The 25,346-nt window shown below is 41.2% G+C and overlaps 1 protein-coding gene across 1 annotated transcript in view; it reads left to right on the forward strand.

Annotated features, from left to right (window-relative positions):
* The window catches only part of PNPLA7 (patatin like phospholipase domain containing 7), an 864,087-nt gene that overhangs the window by 680,446 nt on the left and 158,295 nt on the right, over positions 1–25,346 (forward strand). The window contains exons 25-26 of the mRNA XM_033959965.1: positions 8,630–8,812; positions 25,228–25,346. Coding sequence (XP_033815856.1) covers positions 8,630–8,812; positions 25,228–25,346 — 302 coding nt within the window. The remainder of the gene's footprint in view (positions 1–8,629; positions 8,813–25,227) is intronic.

Here is a 25,346-nt window from a genome sequence, read left to right on the forward strand (position 1 = left end):
GGTCTTGTTAACCATCCCTTTTTTAATAATTCCCAGCATCCTGTTTGCTTTTTTGGCCACCGCTGCACATTGGGCAGAAGGTTTTATCGTATTGTCTACAATGATACCCAGATCCTTTTCTTGGGCACTAATTCCCAAGGTGGACCCTAGCATCCGGTAACTGTGATTCAGGTTATTCGTCCCAATATGCATCACCTTGCATTTGTCCACATTAAATTTCATCTGCCACTTGAACGTCCAGTCTTCCAATTTCCTAAGGTCAGCCTGCAATTTTTCACAATCCAAATTTGCTTGACTTCTTTGAAGGTATGAATAAACATGTGGATAAAGTGTATCTAGATTTTCAGAAAGCTTTTAATAAAATTCCTCACGAGAGGCTCATGAGAAAATTAAAGAGTCATGGGATAGGTGGCAAAGTTCAGTTGTGGATTAGGAATTGGTTATCGGATAGAAAACAGAGGGTATGGTTAAATGGTCATTTTTCTCAATAGAGGAAAGTAAAAAGTAGCATGCCGCAGGGGTCTGTACTGGGACCGGTGAGGTGATTAAATTTGCAGATGACACTAAACTGTTAAAAGTTGTTAAAACATATATGGGAAACACAACAAGGATAGGTGAGCGAAAATGTAAAGAAAAAATAGAAATAATTTTTATGTTTTTATTTTTTTTTCGGAGGCGTCTATAAATAGAGAGCTTTTCAGGAAACCTTTGAAACGTGATAAGTTTTCTTCTGCTCTCAAGTATGTTGGCATAGCATTCCAGAGTCTAGGTGTGTTCACGGAAAAGATATCAAGCCTTTGGGTTCCTATTATTTTCAGTGATAGGCCCATTAACAGCATTTTCAGTGATGGGACCATTATCAGCTCTGATCCATAGATCAGAGAGTACATGAGGTAGAATAGGGAATGAGTAATTTATTGATGAATTGCGGCTCTTTTGAGGATTGGATTTTAAATGTTAGAAGTAAGGTTTTAAACATGATTCTTTGACTGATTGGGAGCCAGTGAGATTTTTCTAATAATGTAATTATGTGGTCTTATCTCTTTGCGTTGTAAATGAGCTTTACAGTGGTATTTTGCACAATATGTAGGCGTTTATTTGTTTTTCTTTTTTTTATTGTAGTACTTATTAGTAAGGAATTGCAATAATCAAGTTTTGCAATGATTAGTGAGTGAAGTATTATGTTTATCCATTTTGGTTCGAGGAATTTTGAGAGTGACAGTATCATTCTTAATCTGTAAAAGCTAAATTTTACCTCATTGTTTATATGTTTATGATACGGTTCTGGATGATGAGAGACTGAGGGATCCCCACCAGCATGGGTTTACAAGGGGGAGATCGTGCTAATCCAACCTGATCAGCTTCTTTGACTGGGTAACAAAAAAAACTAGATAAGGGAGAGTCCCTAGATGTAGTGTATTTGGACTTCAGTAAGGCTTTTGATAGCAACCCACACCATAGACTTTTGAACAAGATGAGTTCATTGGGGCTAGGAGAAATATTAACTGCATGGGTTAAAGACTGGCTCAGTGGCAGACATCAAAGGGTGGTGGTAAACGGTACTCCTAGGCGAAATCATAATTACTCCTATCCTGAAAGATCCCAAAGGTCCTATAGACAATCCTACAAACTATAGGCCAATCGCCTCTATCCCTCTATACATCAAACTAACAGAAGGTCTTGTCGCACAACATCTATCCAACTACCTTGAAGACCACCACATACTGCATCCATCACAATCCGTATTGAGAACTAACCATAGCACAGAAATTCTACTGGTATCACTATTAGACATAGTCCGACAACACCTCAGCAAATGAAACAAGCTGCTTCTCATCCAACTCGATCTTTCTGCTGCATTCGACCTAGTTGACCATCCCACACTACTCCAGATACTAGATGCAATAGGAATCTCAGTTAATGTTCACAACTGGTTCCAAGGCTTCCTTAAAACTCAAATATACAGAGTCAAGTCAAAAGATCATCTATCTGACCTTGGTCAAACCCATGTGGAGTTCCACAAGGATCACCACTATCGCCCATACTATTCAACCTCTTCATAGCATCCCTTGGAACAACCCTAGACGCCCTAAACACAGTATCATTCAGCTACGCGGATGATATAACTATCCTCTTCCCCTTTGACATTCAAGACCCCTTATCCACAGAACGCCTGAAAATAACAATGGAAATGGTAGAAAAATGGATGTCAAACCATAAGCTAAAACTAAATTCGGATAAAACCAAATTCCTACTACTAGAGAAGGAAAAAAACCCATCCTTCACAGAACTTGAATTAAACACAATCAAGTACCCAATGCAAAGCACACTTAAGATTCTGGGAATACAACTAGATAGAAATTGCACAATGCAGACTCAAATGCACAAAATCATCCAAAAAGCATTCTTCACAATGCGAAACCTAAGAAAAATAAGAAAATTCTTCAACAAAGACCAATACAAGATTTTAGTACAATCCCTTGTACTAAGTATTGTAGACTACTGCAACAGCCTCTACCTATCATGCCCAAACTACGTGATAAAACAACTACAGACCATTCAGAACACGGCCCTCAGAGTCATCTACTCCCTCGGCAAATATGACCACATCACCAATGCATACCTATACTCACACTGGCTACCGATAAAAGCAAGATTCCAGTTCAAATTCTACTGTCTACTATATAAAGTAACCCATGGAACAGCACCCAGCTACCTAAACAACCGACTATACCGTAACCTCTCACCCAGAATAAGGAGAACTCAGAGCCTATTCAACTACCCCCCTCTCAATGGTACCCGACGCAAGAAACCATATGACAGCCTTTTGGCGACACAGGCAGCGAAGATAGACACTACCATCTCCAATCTACTGATCAAAACAACAGACATTAAAGTATTCCGAAAAGAAATCAAAACTCATCTCTTCAAAAAACACTTCCCATCATTTTAACCTCACTATAGCACTAGAAAATACTCTCATGAACACCCCCACCCCCACCACAGCAACACCTGCAACATTGTACTACTCACTACTGTATCCCGATTGTACTATTATTCATCACAGTAACCTATTATATACTTACTCTTTACTTTATAATTCTCCTGGAAATGACCAGACTAACAATTGTAACTTGCTACTTTGTACTGTAACGCTCCTGGAAATGTCCAGACTTCTAATTTGTAATCTGCTTAGAACCGCAAGGCACAAGCGGAATAGAAATCACTAATGTAATATAATGTACTCCCTCTGAAAAGTCAGAAGTGCACAGTGGAGTACCGCAGGTCTCGGTCCTGGGTCCAATCCTATTTAATATCTTCATACAAGATCTGTCTCAGGGACTTCGGGGTAAAATTGCATTATTTGCCGATGATGCTAAATTATGCAACATAGTGGGCAGAGGTACTGTGCCCGACACTATGACACAAGACATACTTTTACTGGAGTACTGGTCTACTATTTGGCAGCTGAATTTTAATGCCAAGAAGTGTAAAGTTATGCAACTTGGTAGCAGAAACCCATGCAGAATCCACACTCTGAATGGTGAGACCTTAACTAGAACTGTTGCAGAACGGGACCTGGGAGTAATCATTAGTGAAGATATGAAGACAGCCAATCAAGTGGAGAAAGCCTCATCCAAGGCTAGACAAATGCTGGGTTGCATCCGGAGAAGTTTTGTCAGCCAAAAGCCAAAGTGGTAATGCCGCTGTACAGGTCGATGGTGAGACCACATTTGGAATACTGTGTGCAATTTTGGAGGCCACATTATCAGAAGGATGTGCTGAGAATAGAATTGGTTCAACGGCTGGCCATCAGGATGGTCTCAGGACTCAAGGATGTCCCATATGAAGAACGTCTAGGTAAGTTGCAGCTATACTCTCTCGAGGAACGCAGAGAGAGGGATGACATGATAGAGACGTTCAAATACGTTACTGGCCGTATTGAGGTGAAAGAAGACATCTTTTTCCTTACAGGACCTTGGGCGACAAGAGGGCATCCGCTAAAAATTAGGGGCGGGAGATTTCATGGTGAAATTAGGAAGTACTTCTTCACCGAAAGGGTGGTTGACCGTTGGAATGATATTCCACTTCAAGTAGTTGAGGCCAATAACATGACTGACTTTAAGAACAAATGGGATCAACTTAGGGGGGAAGGTTATTTGAGTGGGCAGATTTGTTGGGCCGAAGGCCATTTTCTGCCGTCATATTCTATGTTTCTAAGAAAGTTTTCAATCGAGGGTGACTCCAAGAAATTTAATAAGAGTGTAATTGTACATTATTGAGAGTAATGGGTGCCTTTAAATTTATTCCATCCTTCCATGAAATGAGCATGACTTTTGTTTTTTGAATGTTTAAAGATAGCATGTTTGAAGTTAGCCATTGTTTGACTTGCTCAAGTTTATGGTTTATTTCAAATATTTCTTTTTCATTTTCTGGATTTAATGGATGTGAAAGTTGCATATCATTGGCATACATGAAAGTAGTAAAGCCAATGGATTGACATAGACCTAAAAGAGGTGATAAGATATTAAAGAGAAATGGCATTGCATTACATTCAAAAGAACTGGTCACTCTGTAATAATGTGGTTCCAGGATAGAAAAATGTGGTACATGAGCCACTTGTTGACCCGACAAAGATATTTTTGCCTCCTTTTCACATAAAACTTAGACTGATGAAAAATTTTGTAAAAACAATGAACAAGGAAGGCAAAGGTTTTCTTTATCCAAGACAGATTTTTCCAAAAATAACTGACACCAATATTAAGAGAGGCATTTTTGTTGATCAGATGAGAGATTTGAAGATCTGTTAGATGGGCCCGAGAAAATCACCTGGAAAGCATTAAAGGATGTCAATGAGAATTTTCTTGGTAGTTACAGAGCACCAAACTATATTCAACTGGTTGACAAACTTCTTAGCGCATATAAAACCATGAAGTGCAACATGTCACTGAAAATACTTTTTATACATTCACACTTGAACTTCTTCCCCAGAAATCTTGGTGCAGTCAGCAACAAACATGGTGAAAGATTTCACCAGGAAATTGCCACTATGGAAAAAAGATCTCAGGGCAACAGGAATTCATCAATGCTGGCTGACTATTGTTGGACGCTGCAACGAGATGCACTGGACACTGAGTACAAAGGAAAATCAGCAGGAAAACACTTTTAGCCATGGTGAACTATCACAATGTATCAGAAACTTTGTGCATTAAAACATGTGATAGTCAGTGAGAAATTATATTTGTGCTTATTATGAAGGGGTCTATCATAATCACCAGTTTTAAGGAAGCAAAATTTTTTGGAAAAATGCAGTGGCGTACTATAGAGGGGAGCGGGGGGGGGAGGTCCGCCCCGGGTGCATGCCCCAAGTGGGGTGCACAGCTGGCCACCCACCGGGGAATAGGCTGCCACCGGGAAAGGCTGCCACTGCCGCTATCGGGAACAGGCCGGCGCAGAGTTCTCCCTCCCTGCTTCTCTTCCCCTCGGGGCCGACCAACTCTCGCTGCCCGACGTCAATTCTGACTTCGGAGAGGATGTTCTGGGCCAGCCAATCGCTGCCTGGCTGGCCCGGAACGTCCTCTCCGATGTTAGAATTGACATCAGGTGGCGAGAGTTGGTCGGCCCCGCGGGGAAGAGAAGCAGGGTGAACTCGGTGACGGCCTGTTCCTGTTGGCCAGTGGCAGCCTTTCCCCAGTGGTGGTGGCAGCAGCATGTTTCCCAATGGCGGTGGCATGGGGAGGGCAGGGAGAAAGAAAGAAAGAAAGGGGGGAACAGGGAGCCAGAAAGAAAGAAAAGGGGCAGGGTGAAACAAAGAAAGAAATAAAAAATGGGGCATGGGGGGAGAGAGAGAGAAAGAAGGGGGCAGGGTGAAAGAATGAAAGAAATGGGGCACGGAGAGAGAGACAGACATACAGAAAGAAAGGGGGCATGGAGAGAGAAAAAAAGAAGGGGGCAGGATGAAACAAAGAAATAGTTGGGGGAAGGAATGAGGTCTGGAGGAGAGGAAGCATACAGGAGGCTGAAAGAAGGGAAGAAATATTGGATGCACAGTCAGAATAATAAAGTGCAACCAGAGACTGATGAAATTACCAAACAAAGGTAAGAAAAATGATTTTATTTTCAATTTAGTGATCAAAATGTGTCCGTTTTGAGAATTTATATATGCTGTCTATATTTTGCACTATGGCCCCCTTTTACTAAACCGCAATAGTGGTTTTTAGCGCAGGGAGCCTATGAGTGTCGAGAGCAGTGTGGGGCATTCAGCGCAGCTCCCTGTGCTAAAAAACACTATCGCGGTTTAGTAAAAAGGGAGGGGGTATATTTGTCTATTTTGTATAGGTGTTACTGAGGTGACATTGCATAAAGTCATCTGCCTTGACCTCTTTGAAAACCCACAGAATATAAATGATAATTAACATTTTCTCTGCATACAGTGTGCTTTGTGTTTTTTAAATTTTATTGTTGGTAGATCATTTTGACTTGGCCACGAAGGTAAGGGGGAGAGAGGGAGGGGATCTGTGAAAGACATCTAGTAGTCCTTGGAGGCTTGACAATGCAGGGAATTATTTTTGTAAAATCATGTTTTGTTATGTGACTGGCATTATTTAGACTTTAATTTCTATGAATGAATAGAATGAAAATGATATAAAATTACTTGCTTGTTTTTATGTGCATGCACTGAAGGAAAGTAGAGAGAGAGTGGTCTGAGGACGCTGAAGGGAAATGGGGAAGAGAGAGTGGGGAGAAGACGCTGATTTATAAATTGACAATTGTACAGAATATTGTTTCTTTTTATACTTTAATATAATAAGTTCAATATAAACAATTCAAGGCTTGTGTGGATGTAATCAGGTGGTTTGTGGGGATGGGGATCGAGCTTACGGGGATTAGTCCAATAAAATGGTATTTTCTTATTTCTCTTTATTTGTTAATTTGTAAAGTGATTGTTATGTATTAGTTTTTTCAAATTTATATCTACTGTCTTTATAATTTACACAGTATTAGGGGACATGTGTCACTGGTTTTGTGGTGTTGTAGTGTTGCATTGTATGCAGAGTCTGGTTTCTTGACAGTTCAGTTTAACTTTTATCTACATATTTCTATTTTTAGTTTGTGATTATTCCATATTGGGCGAGGGTGTATCTGTCTGTGTGTATGAAAGGGACATGGCTTTCTGATAGCATTGACTGTACAGGATCAATTGACTGTGCAGGATCTGGCCTGTTTAGTTTTACAATGTATGTGTTGATGTTCTAGTGCTTACTGCAGTGTTTAAGATGCTGCCTTTTCCTAGGTACACTCTAGTTGTGCGATATGTGGATTGTTACTAAAAATCATTTTTCATATAGATGGTGGGGGGGGGGGGTGTCAAAAAATGATGGGCCTCGGGTGTCACAAATGCTAGGTACGCCACTGGAAAAATGTGTTGTCCAGTGTTTTCGGAAGAAGGGGTCAAAGGCAGGTGGTTTCATCCTTTCACTTGAACCAGCTACTATTTCTTCCCTCCTTTTGGGAGAAAGATTATCCAGATCAGTTTCACGATCTAAATTCCTATAGTACTTCATCAGTCTGATCATCTGTTTGGGGGATGTTCTTGTAGGCTAGATGCTTCTAAGGTCACTATTGCCAGATGGATCAAAGAACAAAGAAGCTGCAAAAGATACTAAATAGAAGTCACAAACAGCAGCAAAAACAAGGTCAAATAGTCTTTCAGAAAAACTCATTCTGTTGCAGGCACTGGGCTAACTATAAATATAATATAAACTGTGAAAGGGGGAATCCTCAGTGTGAAGGCTCAGCGAAGGGAGAACAATCTCCAGCGCTCACATATTCGGGTGAAGGTCTAATAACCTCCACCTGCACACCATCATCGGGTCCCTCCCGTGTGTACAACCAACCAAATAATCAAGTGAGCAAATTATAAGTGATAATAATAAATCACATTTTATCACAGTGCCAAAAAAGAAAATAAACAGAGTGAGGTACTTAGAAAGTCCCCCAGCCGACTCTGTTTGTTTTTTGGCACTGTGATCAGATTTTGTTTTACATATAGATAGTATTGAAATGTATAAGAGGTTTGTGGTTAACACATTGTTATTCACTAGGATGCATGGAATAATCTCAGACCCTAAAGACAGGAGTAGGGTTACTAGACATCCGGTAAAACCTAGACATGTCCTCTTTTTAGAGGACTGTCTAGGTGCCTGGACGGACATTCCAAAACCCAGCAGTTCGGGTTTTGGAAAACTCTGGCTGTGTGTGGAGGGCTTTTGAACATGTGCGTCCGCACATGCTCGGAGACTCCTGGACACAGGAATAATGAGACAAGGCTTTCAGAGGCGGGGATTGGGGCAGAATGGGACGGGATAAAGGCAGAAGGGGATGGGGCCAGGCATCCTGGATTTCACCAAGAAAAATATGGTAACCCTAGCCAGGCGTGTCTTTTTAATTTGCATAGTAGCTTAGGATTCCACATTTAGGTCTGTTGAATCTTCTGCAGATGCCTGACTATTGAGCAGGTAATGATGATTTTCTGTAACATTTTATTGCTGTATCATCATAGACTGCTTGATTGCATGTGATGGTTTCCAGCCTCTCTGTGATACCCTTCATTTATTTATATATTTAGTTGGAAAAGATGCTGGAGAACACAGCAGTACGTGCTCAGAAGCAGCTGATTCTCATCCATAAAGAAGATGGACCTCTACCCTCTCGCACTGCTGAATGGCTGAATATGAGAAGCTGGTGCTCAGCTCATCTTCATATATGTTGTCCCCATAGAGTTTTCTCCAAAAGAAGTCTTCCTAAGCTGGTAAGAAGTATCTATAATGCAGATGGTGAATATTCTCAGCATGTTACACTGTTTTAGGGTTCTTTGAGAATGAGTCTTTAAAGCATGACCATAGATATTCATATGAAGAGGAATAAACACTATACAGTATCTCTCTGCATGCAGTGAGGTAAAATAGCTTATGTTTTCCCACATCAGATGGTACTATATGATCACCCTACTTCAAAGTAAACAATTTCAGCCTTTGTTAGTTGTGACTTAAAACTAAGAAATGGGTTTGTAGCTCCACTTCATTTCCCAAAGAATAAATGTCCACATTGCTGAAACTGCTTTCCTAGGGTTACCATATTTGTGAAGACAGAGGACATATGACTACGCCCACACTTTATCAGCAGCCCTTCCCGCACTCCACTCACTTCCTTGGTTCCCCTTCCCATCATCTGTAACCTTTTAGTGCTTCCCTCTCTTCCCCTCTCCCTCCTAACCCCCCCAACATGGGTGCCCCTCTCTTCTTCCATCTTCCTTTCCTGCTGTTTCTGTCTCTCCCCTCTCATCCAGCACTACTCTTCTCCTTGCTTTCCATAATGCTTCTCCAGCCATCCCTCCCTCTATGCTGTTTCTCCAGTCCCCTACCTCTTCTGACTACTGATGCTGCTTTCCTTCACAACCTTTCTATCTCCTGACTCCCTCTCCTACCTCCTCCCTGGCCAGTCACTGTAATTTAACCACCAGACAGTCAGCAGCACTGCAGCAATGAGGTGAGCCTGCTACCGCCAGCCTACACCAGAAGCTGTTTTTTCTGAAATGACATCCTGTTCCCAACTAGACAGAACTTGTAGAGAGGAGGCTTCTGGGGCAAGCTGACAGCAACAGGAATGCTGCCAGCTGCCTGAAAGTTAAATTACAGTGACCAGCCTGTGAGGAGGTAGGTGGGGGTATCGGGAGAGCCAGCTAAACCTGGATAGACTCCTCCATTTTTCAAAAACTGTCCAGGCACCCAGACAGTCCTCAAAAAAGAGGACATATCCGGGTTTTCCCAGACCCCTGGTAACCTTTATGCTTTCTTGCCTACCAACTACCAATAGGTGTCTTGCTTCTTTTTGGCAGTTTCAGAGCTAGGATTTTGTGTTGGAAAGAGGAAGACCCCAAATAAATGTTGAGTGGAGCACAACCCACATCATTCACCAGCTCGCGCTAAATACTTCTAGTCATATAGAAAAAGGAGCCTTTATTCTTTGCTCTACACTGTTTTCTAATTTAAATGAAAGAAAAACATAATTGATATATGAATACCTAAAATTAGTTTTATTGCCTAAGGCAGTGTTTCTCAACTTCTTCAAGCCAAGTACCCCCTAAGCCTAACAAATACCAACCGAGTACTCCCACCCAAGCTCTGCCCCTGATCCCACCCCCATAATAATAGTACTAATTGTAACACAATTTCTTCCATCCATTTTTCATATACACACAATATAATCTTGTTAATACATAATGGTTAGCACAAAATTTAAAAAAACCACAAAGCACACTGTACGCACAGAAAATTTTAATTATCATTTATATTTTTTTTCTTTTTTTCAAAGAGGTCAAGGCAGATGACTTGCAATCAGCAACAACAATAGAGCAAAATATAGACAGCAGATATAAATTCACAAAACTGACACATTTTGATCACTAAATTGAAAATAAAATTATTTTTCCTACCTTTGTTTGGTGATTTCATGAGTCTCTGGTTGCATTTCTTTCTGTCTGTGCATCCAATATTTCTTTCTTTCTGCCTCCTGCATGCTTCCTCTCCTCCGAACCCCATTCCCTTCCCCAACCAACTTCTTTCTCTCTCTGTCCCTTCACGAATCCAACTTTTCTTCCTCTCTCCTCCACCCCTATTGGCAATGTCTTCTTCTCTCTCTCTCACTGTCCATCTGTCTTGAAAAATCCAGGCAGCATTTTTCACTACTGCCCACCAGCCCCATGCCCATTTCTCCTTCTATCAACCCTCTCCAGCACAATGCCACATTTCTCCCCCTTGCATCCCCTTCAATCTGCTCTCTCCACCACCATATCCAGCATTTCTCTCTCATCCTTCTATTCCCAATGTGTTTCTACCTTACTCCTCTCTATGCCCAAATTTCCTTTCCCCATGTGCCCCATCTCTCACTCAAACTCATGCCCATCAATTCTCCCTTTCTATTCCCTCATTCCTATGTCCCAACTTAGTCCCCCCATGCTCATACCCCTTCCCCTCCTTCTGTGTCGAGTTCGTGATTGGCTGATTGGCTCCTCCCTGGAGGAGCCCGAGGCACCTCAGCCAATCAGTGCCTTAGGCCCCTCCCCGTGCATCAGATGATACGCTGGGGTGGGGCCTAAGGCCGATATTGAGCAGCGGCGGCCCAGGGAGCAGGAGCAGGAGCAGGAAGACTTTACTCCTGCTCCCGAAGATCAGCATAGGAGCAGGAGGGTCCGGGCACCCCTCCTGCTCCCGAAGTTGGAGCTCCTTGCCGGAAGGAGCAAGAGGGACCAGGCACCCCTCCTATTCCCAACTATTTCAAAGGTTCTGGGATGGTGGCTGACTGTCTGGGTGGGCCAGGCCCGACCGTCTGGGCCAACCAGGGGGTGTGAGGCCTAGGAGCAGGAGGGACTGAGCACCCCTCCTGCTCCCAACTTTTTGGTGCCTGGGGTGGATGGGCCATGCCAGGAGGGGGGTGAGGGAGAGATCAGAGCAGAGCAGGGCAGGCAGGAGAAATCGGGGCCTGGGGGGTTGTCGGGCAGATCTCTCTTGCCTGCTCCCGAACTCTCCTGCTCTCTGCCGCCGTTCTCCACAGTGCAGGCCCACTTTGCTTGCAATGCAGGGAACGGCGGTAGAAAGCAGTAGAGTCCGGGAGCAGGCAAGAGATATCTGGGCAGAGCAGGGCAGGCAAGAGAGATCAGGGCCTGCAGGGGGTGTCGGGCAGGGCCGGTGTGTTGGGTCGGTGCCCAATCTCTCTTCCCTGCTCGCCGGACTCTCCTGCTCTCTGCCGCCGTTCTCTGCAGTGCAGGCCCTCTTTAAAACCACGGGCTTGCACTGCAGGGAATGGCAGCAGAGAGCAGGAGAATCCAGGAGCAGGCAAGAGAGATCTGGGCTGAGCCCTGACAGCAGTGACAGGAGGCTGCTTCTCCTGTCACTACTGTCAGGATGTGCACATGAACGGGGATTGCTCTGGCCGTGGGTAAAGGGTGTGTTAAGGATCATCTCCATTTGCATGCAGGCTTTACTGAATTTGTCGGTCGGCATGCAAACGGAAACATATCGTGCACGGTTTGGAGGTTTAGTGAATCTTTTTTGGAGCTGGACTCACTCCATCTTCCCCCAGCAGCAAGTGCAGGGACGGCGTATGCAGCGATTTCCTCGCTGCAAGTGGCTGGCCCACAAGTCTTCCCTCTGACATCAATTCTGATGTAGGAGAGGAGGTTCCAGGTCAGCTATGCAGCGTGTGAGTCGTTGCCTGCGTCCCTGCACGGAGTGCTGCTGGGGGAGGAGGGAGCCAGTCTGGCTCCAACGAAGTAACAAGGTCAATTTCGGGGGTGGAGGTGGTGCATCCGACGTACATACAGGCAGACAGGGAGGGATCCCCGGCAGCAGCTTCAGCTGCGGGTGGGCAGGAAAGGATCCCTGGCAGCCGCTGCCAGGCCACGTACCCCAACAAGTGGCAAACGTACCCCCAAGGGTACACATACCACGTGTTGAAAACACTGGCCTAAGGTACCATAGTTAGATTGGGAACCCACTGGAACAGATAGGGAAATACTTAGAGTACTCGAAGAAAGAGAAATGTAAACCGCATTGATCCAGCAATACTTGAAGCCACCTGGAACACATCCAAAGGAATCCACCTGGAACAAGAATTCCAGGGAATCTTTAACCCTCGTCGGTAATTACAGACCTATAGCAAATATACACTTTTTTGTTAATTCAATATTCGCCAGGCCTTCCAATAGTTTAACAAATTACCTTGATACATTTAATATTCTGCATGCTTCACTGTCTGGTTTTTGTTCCTGCTGTAGTACAAAGACTGTACTGGCATTTTTGCAAGATTATCTTCATCAACTATTCATCAGAGGCGTGAGTGCTCTGATCTTGCAGTTTGATCTCAGTAGTGCCTTTGATCTTGTTGACAATAAAATTCTGAAAAGATGCCTGGATGAAATTGATATATGTAGGAATGACCTGAAATGGTTCATAGGCTTTTTGGATAGTTGAACCACCCATAGATGGAAAAATTCAAGTGAAGTCCCTCAGGATTCTCCACTTTCTCCAATGTTATTTAATCTTTACCTAGCTTCCTTGGGAAATAAGCTATCTTCCAAGTTTTCCAAGTTTTATTTAAAATTTGATTGATCACTTAATCATACTTCAAAACGATGTACATTAAAAAGCTTTACAAGGGGATCACGTGATGTTGAGCTGCTAAGCAGACGTCGGTGGAGTGAGCTCCTGATCCTTCCCCCACATTCAGCCCATTTTAGCCCTGAAATCAGTGTATCTTTTTCCCAGCACTGCGTTTCGGCTTATTACAGACCTTTCGGACGTTACTGCCTGCTTGCAGGATCCATGACCAGCAAATTGCCACATCGCAAGCAGGATCGGGGCCATGCGGGAGAGTCTAAATGGCCGACCACGAACTCTCACCGCCTCTCTCAGCTAACTCAGTGTGGGTAGTGGAGGTGGTCAATGAAGTTAGACTGCTCCTGGAGGGCTCCCTAACGATGAAACTACAGCCGATCGTGGACAAATTAGACTCTGTGGACACACGTTTAGAGACTTTACAGGATGATTTCTCCTCTTACCAGCAACGACTGTCTACCCTGGAGGACCACGTGCAGCAGCGGTAAGGGGAGCACCAATGCCTGCGAGCCCAACTTACCGCTTTAGAATCCAAGATCGATGATCTGCAAAATCGGTCTCGTCGGGGGAATCTACGGCTCGTTGGCCTTCACAGTTGATTGTGCTTTGTGTTTGCTTCCTGATGGGTATTTCTTCTTCGTTGCTTATACTCTGTTGGTTGATTCTAATATTGAAAATAAAAATTGCTTATACATAAAAAGCTTTACAACTTCCAGGGGGAACAACATGCAAACAATACTCAACGTACATGACATATACTATAAAAGGGGAAAAAGGGAAAGAAATACAATTATTAATAGAAAAAAACAAATAAGGGATTAAACATCAGGAGGGGATAAGTAAAAATAACAGAGCATAAAATTCGAAGGAACAGACCAAATCTAAGAAACTAGTCAGTCAAAGGCAACTTTAAAAAGAAAGCACTTTAACTTGCTCTTAAATCTGTTTATAAGATGTTCTTCTCTTAGATAAATAGGCAAGGAATTCCATGTTTGTGGTGCTTTGATGGAAAAAAATATACTGTCATCATGTGCTGATTTTAAGGGAGGGAACTGTCAATAAGTGTTGATCACTAGATCTGAGTGTTCTTGCAGAGGCATAGGGTAACAAGAGTCTATCGATAAACACTGGAACTTTAAAAATAAGAGATTTCAAAGTTAGCAGGCATATTTTATAGGTAATGCGATGAGCTACCGGAAGCCAATGTGCTTTTTTAAGAAGAGGCGAAACATGGTCCTATTTCTTAGCATTCATGATGAGCTTAATAAAGGCATTTTGGATGATTTGTAAGTGTCTTATTTCTTTTTTGGGCAATGCCCTTGAATAGGGCACTGCAATAGTCGATTTTTTGAAATTACCAGAGAGTGTGTCAGAATATTAATTGAATGGCTCCAAAAATTTTGATAAATGCACAACTATATTAGGCAATACAGCAATACTTTTCTAAGGTTTTATTATCTAATATCAAAAACCACAAGCAACCTTAAATATTTTCAGTTTAAACCCGCTTTAAGACCTCAGCGGTACAAGCTGTGTGTAGATTTCATTCACAGTTTCATTAGCACCAAAATCTTCATCAGTCTATTTTTTATAGTTTTATATATATATAATTTTATTCCTTTTTTCTATAACTCTATATTTGTTTAGTTCTAATACTCATCTCTTTTATGAAGCATAGCAGGGGTTCTTCATTCCAACATAGGCTATGTTTCGCCCAGGGGGCTTTATCAAGGTATTTCCCCTGACAATAAAAGAGAGATATATCAATAAATATAATTCAGCCATAGCTAATCTTAAAAGTCTTCTGACTACCCCATAGAAACATAACTTAAGATCTATAGGGGTAATCTTACTAAATTTACTTCAGCATATTTAAACCCGTAATATTCTTTCAGATACCTTTGTTATACTGGTTCCATGAATGCTATACCATCAGTTTCCTCAGCAAACATGGCCGCAGCTTTTTTTGGAGAAAATTTATACGTAATTATCTCATTCACACGTAGCCAATCAGATTCCAGGGCAGGCACAGAGCTATTATAATTACAAATTTAAACTAATGTCATCCATTCCACTTCCGTATTCAGACCCCGTGGTTTAACAGTATTTAGTAGGAAGATCCATTCTTGTTCTTTAAAATTTAGACGTTCTATAAAATTACCACCCTCCCACCCTACTTCAATATAGTCTATAATTCTCCATTTCAAGTCTGTAATTTTATGCCTTAACGCTTGCCAATGTTGAACAAGGGGTGCATCCAGACTCCCGATGTTAATTTTAGATTTATGTTCAGTAAGCCTAACATTAATTTTCCTACTTGTTCTGCCTACATATACTAGATCACACGGGCATTGGATAATATATATTACATGAGTGCTCACACATGAGGTATTCATCTTCGATTTAAAGACCTTCTTCGTACCTGGATGGGTCCATTCTGGGCCCACTATAGCTTGTTTACACCATTGGCATTGTCCGCAGATTGTATGAGCAAAGATTTGATCAGATTTTTCTACTACACCCCTTTTCTCAAATTTCTGTAGGGATAATATTTCCCCTATAGTCCATCCTCTCTTATAGGAGACAATCTAATGTTGGTAAAAGCATGGGTGAAGCTGCAGTACTGACCAGTGGTTTTTTATACTTTGAAACAATTTACTACTTATATCTGTATAGGGAAGTACACAGGTCAAGTTTTCATCTGTATCATTTGTAATTTTCTCTTGAATAAGTAACGGTCTCTGTGCAAATTTAGTCCGAAGGCAGGCTTTCCTAATAGATTTTGTTGGGTATTCTCTTTCTCGAAACCTTTGAGTCATTATTTTCTCCTGTTTATCAAATTCCTCTTGATCTGAGCAAATACGCCGTATTCTCAAAAATTGACTAACTGGTATTTTGTATTTTAGAAAATATGGGTGAAAACTCGAAAAATGTAGAAAGTTATTCCATTCTACCTCTTTCCTATACAGAGTAGTTCTAATTGACTGATCTTTCATTATCATCGCAATTGCTTACCTGGATTTAATGATAATGAAAGATCAGTCAATTAAAACTACTCTGTATAAGAAAGAGGTAGAACGGAATAACTTTCTACATTTTTCGAGTTATCACCCGTATTTCCTTCCATTACCTTTGACATTGAAAGCCAGTCTGTTGATTATTGAAGCATCGAGAGGGTTCTCAGAATCTATGGAGTATAAAAACTGGATGTTGTCAGCATAAGCGAATGTATTAAACCCAATGGATTGGCAGAGAGTCATAAGAGGAGCTAAAAAGATATTAAACAAGAGTGGTGAGAGGATGAACTCTTGAGGAATGCCATAGTTTATGGTGAAATTTTCAGAAGTGGAGTTATTGAATGAAACTGATGAGGAATGATTGGTAAAGAAAGATCGAAACCACTGAAGAACTTGGTCAGTAATACCTGCTGCTTGTAGTTTTTGTAAGAGGAGAGTATGGTCTATAGTGTCGAAGGCAGACGAAAGATCAAGAGAAAGTAAGAGGACAGATTTGTGGTGATCAAGATGGTAGAGAATAGAAGTTGTCATACCTAGTAGTGAGTGTTCCATGAAATAGTGTTGCCTGAAACCTGTTTAGTTTGGATGTAAGATGTTAGTTTTTTTTTCAATGAATTCTGAGATTTGCTTGAATATAACTTTCTCTGTTAATTTTGCTAAAAAGGAGATATTGGCGATGAGTCTGTAGATTTTTCCTCTGGTTTGATTTTGTGATCTTTGATTATTGGACAAATGGTTGCTGTCTTCCAAGATTCAGGTAGAATGCTAAGTTGTAAGCTTTCTTTAACTAGAGTGTGGATGAATGGTCCAAAAACAGAGACATGACGCTTAAGAATGAATGGGGGAATTGATTGTACCTGAGAACCTTTAAGGTTGATACTCTATAAGGCGGGGAAGGCTGAAACGAAAACATTTTGAGGAAAGTGTTGTTAAATCAACGTGGCCTGTGTTTTGACCTAACGCACTTGCTACAGTTAGATTTTTTTCCTGATGTTTTTCAATAAAGTAAGATGGAAGCTCCTGGGCTGTAGGCAAATTGCTATTTACTGTGGTTTCTCTTTTGGAGTGAAAATTAATGGATTTTAGAATGGAAATTAATGGATTTTAGAATGGAGTGAAGTGCTGAAGAATTTTTAGCATTTTCGATTCTGGTGGAATAGTATTTTGTTTTTGCCTGGTTTATTTTTAATTTGTAAAAGCCTGAATGTTCTTTGAACTTTTCTAAGTTTTTGTAAAAGTTTTCTCTCTTCTACACCTTCTCTCTAGAGATCTAAGCTGTTTTTTAATGAGCGCGAGATCTGCCGTGTACCAGGGGATTGACGAGTTTCTGAGGAGGAATTGTTCTAGTCTGTATTGGTACCATTAAAGAATTTGTGGAGACTTTCCATTGATAAAGATGGTCTTCAATTGCAGAGGCGTCTGTATTTGAGAATTCTAATTTAATGGTGGATGCAATTGATTCCAAGGTCAAATTTTACAGTTATTCAGATGACATAACTATTGTCATCCCAATCTTGTCCTTATCTCCTGAAACTCTAAAGTTGATAACAATGATTATTTGGAAAGTAGAATCATGGATGAGAGAATTTAAATTGAAACTCAACAAAGAAAAATAAGTTCTTTTAGCAACACCTTTAGAGAAAATAAAAGAAGACACATTAAATCTGAATGGGTCTATCTATTTTATTTCTTCTGTTATTAAAATTTTGGGTATCTATTTAGATTGAAATCTTTCTTTCAATGCCCAGATTTAACACCCTGGTCAAAAAAAAGTTATTTTATGCTGTGGAAACTTCGCCCTATCAGACCCTATTTTGAATTCTCTGCTTTCAGACTTTTTGTGCAATCTTTGATCTTAAGCCTTTTGGACTATTGTACTATCTATTTAGCATCTCCTAAGAAGAATACACAGGTCAACACTTCATTTTCATCAGAGTTAATGTTGGGTGGGTTTTGTAGTATTTTTCATGCTGATTTCAAATCTGTGTTTAGTTTTTCACTAGCATGTCACATTTTTGTGATGAGGCTAATTATATATAATGATAAACATTAATTGAGTGATATATCAAGCGTTTATAGGATAAACGTATAAGGAGGGTTGATGACAGTTGTCTTTGTTTTTTTATGCTACAGACATTATTTACAGTGATTAATATTAGTGTTTATCATGCCAAGACACTGCCACTGAGCCATAAACGGGCTCATCAACAGTTTGTCACAAGTGCACAAGACACTGCCACTGAGCCAGTCTTTAACCCATGTAGTCAATGTTTCTCCTAGTCCCAACAAACTCATCTTGTTCAATAACCTAAGTCTGGAAAAGTAAAAAGCAAATATTCATAAACTTGTATAGACATTATGTAAAAAATAAATAATATAACTCATTAAAAAAAACAACAAATGATAACTCTTTTATTAAGAGCAATAAATTGCTATTATGTGTAAAACTAATCATTAAAAAAGCACAGTAGGCTGAACATACCCAGAATGAATTTGATAAGTAGTCTTCTATGGACTGAAAATGCCGATAAAGATAATAGAATATAAAGGGAGTAAAAAATGAAAAAAAAGAATAGACTGATTGCTTTGAAAAAAAGGGGAGGGGGTCAATGCACAATGGACACCAATATGAATCAAGAAATGGAAATGAACAAAGACTAACACTTGTGAGTGAACCAAAGATTGAGGAAATGAGAAACTAAAACCATATGTGGATCAAATGGGTAGACACAAAACTGTGGTATTGTAACATTGCTTACAGTCAGAAATGAAAAGAAGAAAAATAAAAATACAAAAAAAACATGAACATTAGAGCTAGAAATGTGCAAACTTAAAACCAACAGCCTAACAATTAGGGGAGGAGAAAATTTCTTATATAGAGGCCAATCTATAAATAAATAAATGAGCCATTTGCATTGAGTAATGCCTGGTAACGGATCACATAACGAAGGCACAAATAAAGCAAATTTGAAGCAATATACAAAAAACAGATGGTGTATTTAAAACCGGAGCCAACACAAAACATAAATGAACCAAAGGTAGCTGAACTATGTGACTAGGTGACAAAGAAAAATCATCTTAAATCTAAAGCTAAAAGGGAATCCTAGGACTAAAACTACATCAGACCCATTTTCAACAGATTATGGTATCCCACAGGGTTCGATTTTTATCTCCCTTACTTTTTAATATTTTTCTTGCACCCCTTTTAACATTGAGACAATCCATTGGCTTTACAATGTTTGTCTATGCAGATGATGTGCAATTAACTCATCCAATAGATTTAAGCGACTTAACTGAAATAAATCTTATAAACAAGAAATTGGAAAAAATCAAAGCCTGTTTAGACCTACATATGCCCTCTTTGAACATTGAAAAGTCTAAATTAATGATTTTTCCCAACAAAGACGGACCCTCCCTTTTATCTCCCATTATACTTAAAACTCAATCTCTTCAAGTTGTGTCATGCCTAAAATTACTTGGCATCATTTTTGACAGTAAACTAAATTATCATCTCCACATCAGCACAGTTGTTCAGAGCTGTTTTCACCGGCTACAAATGATTAGATCTATATACAAAGTGTTAGAGCCCACTTCCCTGAATATCCCTTGTGATTTCCTGTATTGATTACTGTAATGCACTCTATAAGGGTATAACTAAAAAAGAAATAAGAAGACTCCAAATTATATAGAACACTGCAGTGAAGATCATATTCAATGCAAAGAAATTTGATCATGTTACTCCCCTCCTTTATAAAGCACATTGGCTGCCGGTAGAACATAGAATCATATACAAAATTATTTTAATGACCTTTAAAACTAGATAAAATAGTCAACCAGAATTTATCAATAACCTTCTTATTCCCTATAGTTCTTCTAAGTCTTTAAGATTTGCTATCTGTTCCATCTCTGAAGTTTATCAGTACAATGAGGTCTACTATTTTTTCTGTCAGCACGTCATCTCTTTGGAATAATACTCCTAATCTAATCTAATCTAATCTAATCTAAATCTTGGGTTTATATACCGCATCATCTCCGCAGATGGAGCTCGACACGGTTTACATGGTTAGGGAAGGAACGGAACTCCAGTGGAATTATATAAGTATGAGAGAAGAGAGGTTGGTGTGAGAGTGCCAGGAGCGGGACGGGGTTACGTTCTGGAGAAGAGCCAGGTCTTCAGATGCTTACGGAATGGTAGAAGGGGGCTCAAATTGCGGAGAGGGGAAGGGAGACTGTTCCAGAGCTGAGTGATTCTGAAAGGGAGGGAAGAGCCAAGTTTACCAACAAGGGAGATGCCTTTTAAGGAGGGGTAGGATAGTTTTAATTTTTGAGTGGATCTAGTGGAGGTTGGATTTGAGGAATTCCAGGATAGAGGGATAAAAGGAGGAAAGGATACCGTGGAGGATCTTGAAGGTTAGGCAGGCACATTTAAAGTAGACCCTGGAAATAACGGGAAGCCAGTGGAGTTTGGATAGGAGCGGTGTGACATGGTCAAATTTACTTTTTGAGAAGATAAGTTTGGCCGCGGTGTTCTGGATTAGTTGGAGTCTGTGGAGGCTTTTCTTTGTTAAGCTTAGGTACTCCTGACCACTTACGGGAAGAATCAAATCTTAACCATTTTTAAACAAAACTAAAAACATTTCTTTTTCTTGATGCTTTCGAGACCTAAATGCCCTTTTTAGGGCTATGTAGTTTTAATCTATTTTTTGTTACCCTCCCTTTTGTCCTTTCCCTATTTGTTCTTTTTCTTACTTGATAAATTGTAGTTCTATCCTTCTCTCCTTTTTTGTTCCTGTTTGTTTTTGTATTGTTTTTAAATGTTTTGAATTATGACTATTGTTTTAAAGGATGTATAGTTACCCCATATATGTTTTTTTAACATAATGTTCACCGCTTAGAAGGCCGATTGGGCGGTTTATAAAATTTCTGAATAAACTTGAAACTTGAAATAGTAAAGCATATTTCAAAGTAGTATGTAACCAATGGTAAACCGGGATGGCACACAGAAATAAAATTTACTATGATCCTGTGTAAATCGGATGTAATCCCTGACCAGAGGTCTCTGTATGAACTTGCTACAAAGCAAATGAAAAGAACGCCGCGGGAAAGTGAAAGTTAAATGAGGTGCGTTATCAACATAGGATGGCCATGATTGGTTAATGGGTGTGTCCTAAATTTGAAATGGCAAGAGAGCTTAAAAACCATGGGGAAGCTATGATTTATGGATAGGCGTGTACTGAATACAGCTGGAAATGATGGACAGAGCTATGGTGTATCGAAAAAAAGGTTCTATCTGTTGGGTAGGAAAGAGAAAATCTTTTGAAATTGAGGGAACTGTTGTGAATAAATAGGGATGCCCTCAAGAATGTAAAATTAAAAAGGAGTCAAAGCAAACGATGTCTAATGTGATCACATAGACAAAAGAGGTGAAAGACTGTCATATGTTTCCAAAGTTGAAGAGAAGAGTCCTTGACCAGGGTCTAAGCACCTAGGTTCTCTCTGATACCTGGCAACCCCTGAGATCCTAAAAATATCCTTAGATGCCACTGTTGTAAGATGACTGATTCCTTCCTATGCAGAGGCTGTGAATGCCTTTTATACATCCCCAGACCTGTCCAATCTGGAGAGCAGAAGATCTGAGTTGGAAACCAATTCTAGTCCCTCTTCATGGTAATACACTGCCCTTAGCCACTGGGTCTGCTTATTTTTGTAATTCTAATCTACCCTTAACTCTGTATATTTCAATATCTATCTCTGTAAATAATCTACTCATGCTCTCATTACTAGTCACTTAGATTACTATAACATATTATTTCTAGGGTCCAGCATAGCCAATCTATCACACCTATACTGTAGCTAATTCAAAACACTGCAGCTAGTCTCCTAACAGGTGCACACATCTGCAACCATATCAGGGGCGGGAAACTGCACGGTGACACTAGGAAGTTCTTCTTCACTGAAAGGATGGTTGATCGCTGGAATAGTCTTCCACTTCAGGTTATTGAGGCCAGCAGCGTGCCAGATTTTAAGGCCAGATGGGATAGACATATGGGATCTATCCGCAAAGATAGATAGGGAGGGTCATTATAGTGGGCAGACTTGATGGGCCGTGGCCCTTATCTGCCATCTACTTCTATGTTTCTATGTTACTATGTTACTCTGATTCTGTTTAAACTGCACTAGCTGCCTATAATTAAGTGGATTGAATTTAAGGCAAGCTACTTTGCTTAGTTTTCAAAGCCTAGCATCTTTTACTTCCCGATTATCTACATAAAAAAACTAATCAAATATCAACCCAGTAGAACTCTAAGATCATCTTTCAATGACCAATTTGAAAACACAGGTCCTAGAGTAATAAAACTTCAAGAAACAAGGAAAAGAGTCTTATCATATGCGGGTCCCTGCCTTTGGAATTCTATACTTCATGACTTCTTCGAGGGAATATCTTATTCTTCCTTCCTTCCTTCTCTATGGATCCATCCAAAGTCCACTAACGAAGAGGATTCCACTGCGGTTTCACATTGTGGGGATCCGGGACTGCCAACCTGGCCCAAATTTGGCCATTTTAACGACAGCATGGGCGGAGGACTTGCAATGCTCGCTAACGGCCCAGCAGCTACAACGGGTAGTGAAGCATATTCAGAAGGTGTCTCCTAATATCACCCACTGGGAAATGCAATTGAAAATTGTTCTGAGACTTTATATTCCACTGGAACGTGCAGCCTGGATGGGGATTGCTGCATCTCATTCTTGCCCGAAATGTGCTCACGCTCATGCTTCTTTGGGTCATATGCTTTGGGCCTGCCCCAAAATTCTACAGTTTTGGAGATATCTAGGACATTATACTACGATGCTTTGGGGGAGGCGCTGGCTCAGCAACCAAGAGCATTATTTGGATATTATAATATAGCCACGCCTAAACTCAAGGGAATGTCAGCTTTTGATGGGGAAAAAAGCAATCCTCACTAACTGGCTGTCCTGCGATCCCCCTTCCTATGCCCAATGGAGATCCTTGATGATAATCCATGCTACACTGGAGCGGAGACTGGTGGGAGACCTGGATCGTGGACCGGGTCGTAGATTTTGTCAGACCTGGGAATGCTTCTGGCAGGACCTCACAACCGCATGCTCACAGTAGACTATTGAATCTTTAAGTTTGACTCAGACTCTCAGTTTTTGCTATGGCAAGGGACTCTTAGGGAGGGGAGGGACCGGGGAGGGTGTGTGTGTGATTGCAGTGTTGTTTACTGGCTGCATCTGCTCATTGTATTTGCTTGTTTATCGTTGAAACAATAAAAATCATTTGAACATAACGAAGGTCTCTAGCTAAATATTGTATCTGGCGCTAGCCTTTCTTGGATGATAAATTGAGAAGTTTGTTCTATTTTTTGGTCCAGAATGAAACTCAGAATTATAAACTGTCTAGAGTTTACTTTAGTTTAATTTTTAATCGTTCTCGTTTTCCTGTTATTGATATTTATAAATATAGATTGTTAGTTTAACTATCCTGTCTTTCCTTATAATGTAACTATAATACTCATTTTCTTGGATCTTGGGGTGGGGTGAGGGGTTCTTTGCCTCCGTAATGTTAGTGATTTCTTCTCTTGTAAGTTCAATTAGATTGTGAGCCCTTTCAGGACAGAGAGAATAGCTCAATGCCTATATTTAGTATTGTAAACCGCGTAATACTTATGTTAAAGTGGTATATCAAATGCAATAAATTCAGTTCAGTCATGTGACCTGGTCAAACGGTAACATCCATCACACCCCCAGGCACCTTGGTTTGCTGTTAAAACAACAAACACAGGGTTAAACACACACCATACATTCCATTAAAACCCTGATCAAGTCTTCCCGGCTCTTTCTGGTCATTCTCTGAGTCCTCCCTGAACTCTATCTCCCCAGGTATTCTCAAGAGTCCTTCCTCCAACTCTGCATTGGGTCTTCGGGAGTTTCCAGTGCCATGTACCGGTCACTCTGTCAGTTGCCATTGTCCCAGCTGGTCCCTCCGCTGGATACAGCTCAGAACTCTGGCCAGTGCTCCCAGGGTCTACCAAGCTGCCTCCAGCCTTTGAGTCTTCCATCACTCAGTCATCTTTTCCTGCACTCATGCACTGAGGACTCTCCCAGTCCCACAGTCATCTTATGGCAAACTCGTGCCCAAGGACTGTCACTCAATCATCTTTTCCTGCACGCATGCACTGAGGACTCTCCCAGCCCCACAGCCATCTTATGGTAGACTTGTGCCCGAGGACTGTCACTCAGTCCTGCACACATGCACTGAGGGCTCTCCCAGCCCCTCGGTCATCTTTCACAGATGCACGCACTGAGGACTCTCTTTGTGAGACCACCATCAGTCCCTCACTCCCTGGTCTCATAGGTCCCTACCATCTGGATCCTTCTTCACCAGTCCCACCGCTGGTCAACAAGCCTGAGCCACTTCCTTGATTCCAGGATCTACCAGGTTCTCCGGCTACTCTTCAGCTCTTTCCTGCCAATGTATAGGTCCCCATGGAACCCCCAGTCACTGGACTTCTACTTCTCTGATACACCAGTCCCCCCAGTGAGGACTAGTCAGCCTAGCCTGGCCTGGCCTGGCCTGGCCACTCTACTTTATTCTACTCTACTCTACTCTTCTGCACCAGGCCCCCTGGCAGCAGTAGCCTTAAGGGCTTGCCAGGAGCTAGGAGCCCATCATTCTTCCTCCTGAGGGTCACCAAGCTCCCAAAGAAGCTCCTTGCTCTCTGTGCTAGGAGCTGTTCTTTTCAGCACACAATCTACTCGGTGTGCGTGTGTGGACAGCTCCCAGCAGCATTTTAAACTATGCAGATTAGCTCTCCTCTCAGGCTCAATGAGTTCTACTGCTTAGGCTCCCTGCACTGGCCAGAGATAGGTACTCCACCCTGCCACAATCTGCCAATCTGTAAAACTGTTGTGCCCAAGCATTGCTGTGTTTATGGTTTATTGGTCTTTGTTGATAATCTTAAAATCAATCTTCTAAGCATTCCTTATATTTTGTACCGCTTGCTGTTTTGCAGATTGAAATGTATGAACGTTTATGCCAGAAACAACTGGATCGGCACTGTGACTTCTCTCGGCTAGCTCGTGTTTTAACTGGAAATGTCATTGCCTTGGTGCTTGGAGGTGGAGGAGCAAG

This window comes from Geotrypetes seraphini, chromosome 10, assembly GCF_902459505.1.
Source record: "Geotrypetes seraphini chromosome 10, aGeoSer1.1, whole genome shotgun sequence".
In the NCBI taxonomy this organism is placed as follows: domain Eukaryota; kingdom Metazoa; phylum Chordata; class Amphibia; order Gymnophiona; family Dermophiidae; genus Geotrypetes; species Geotrypetes seraphini.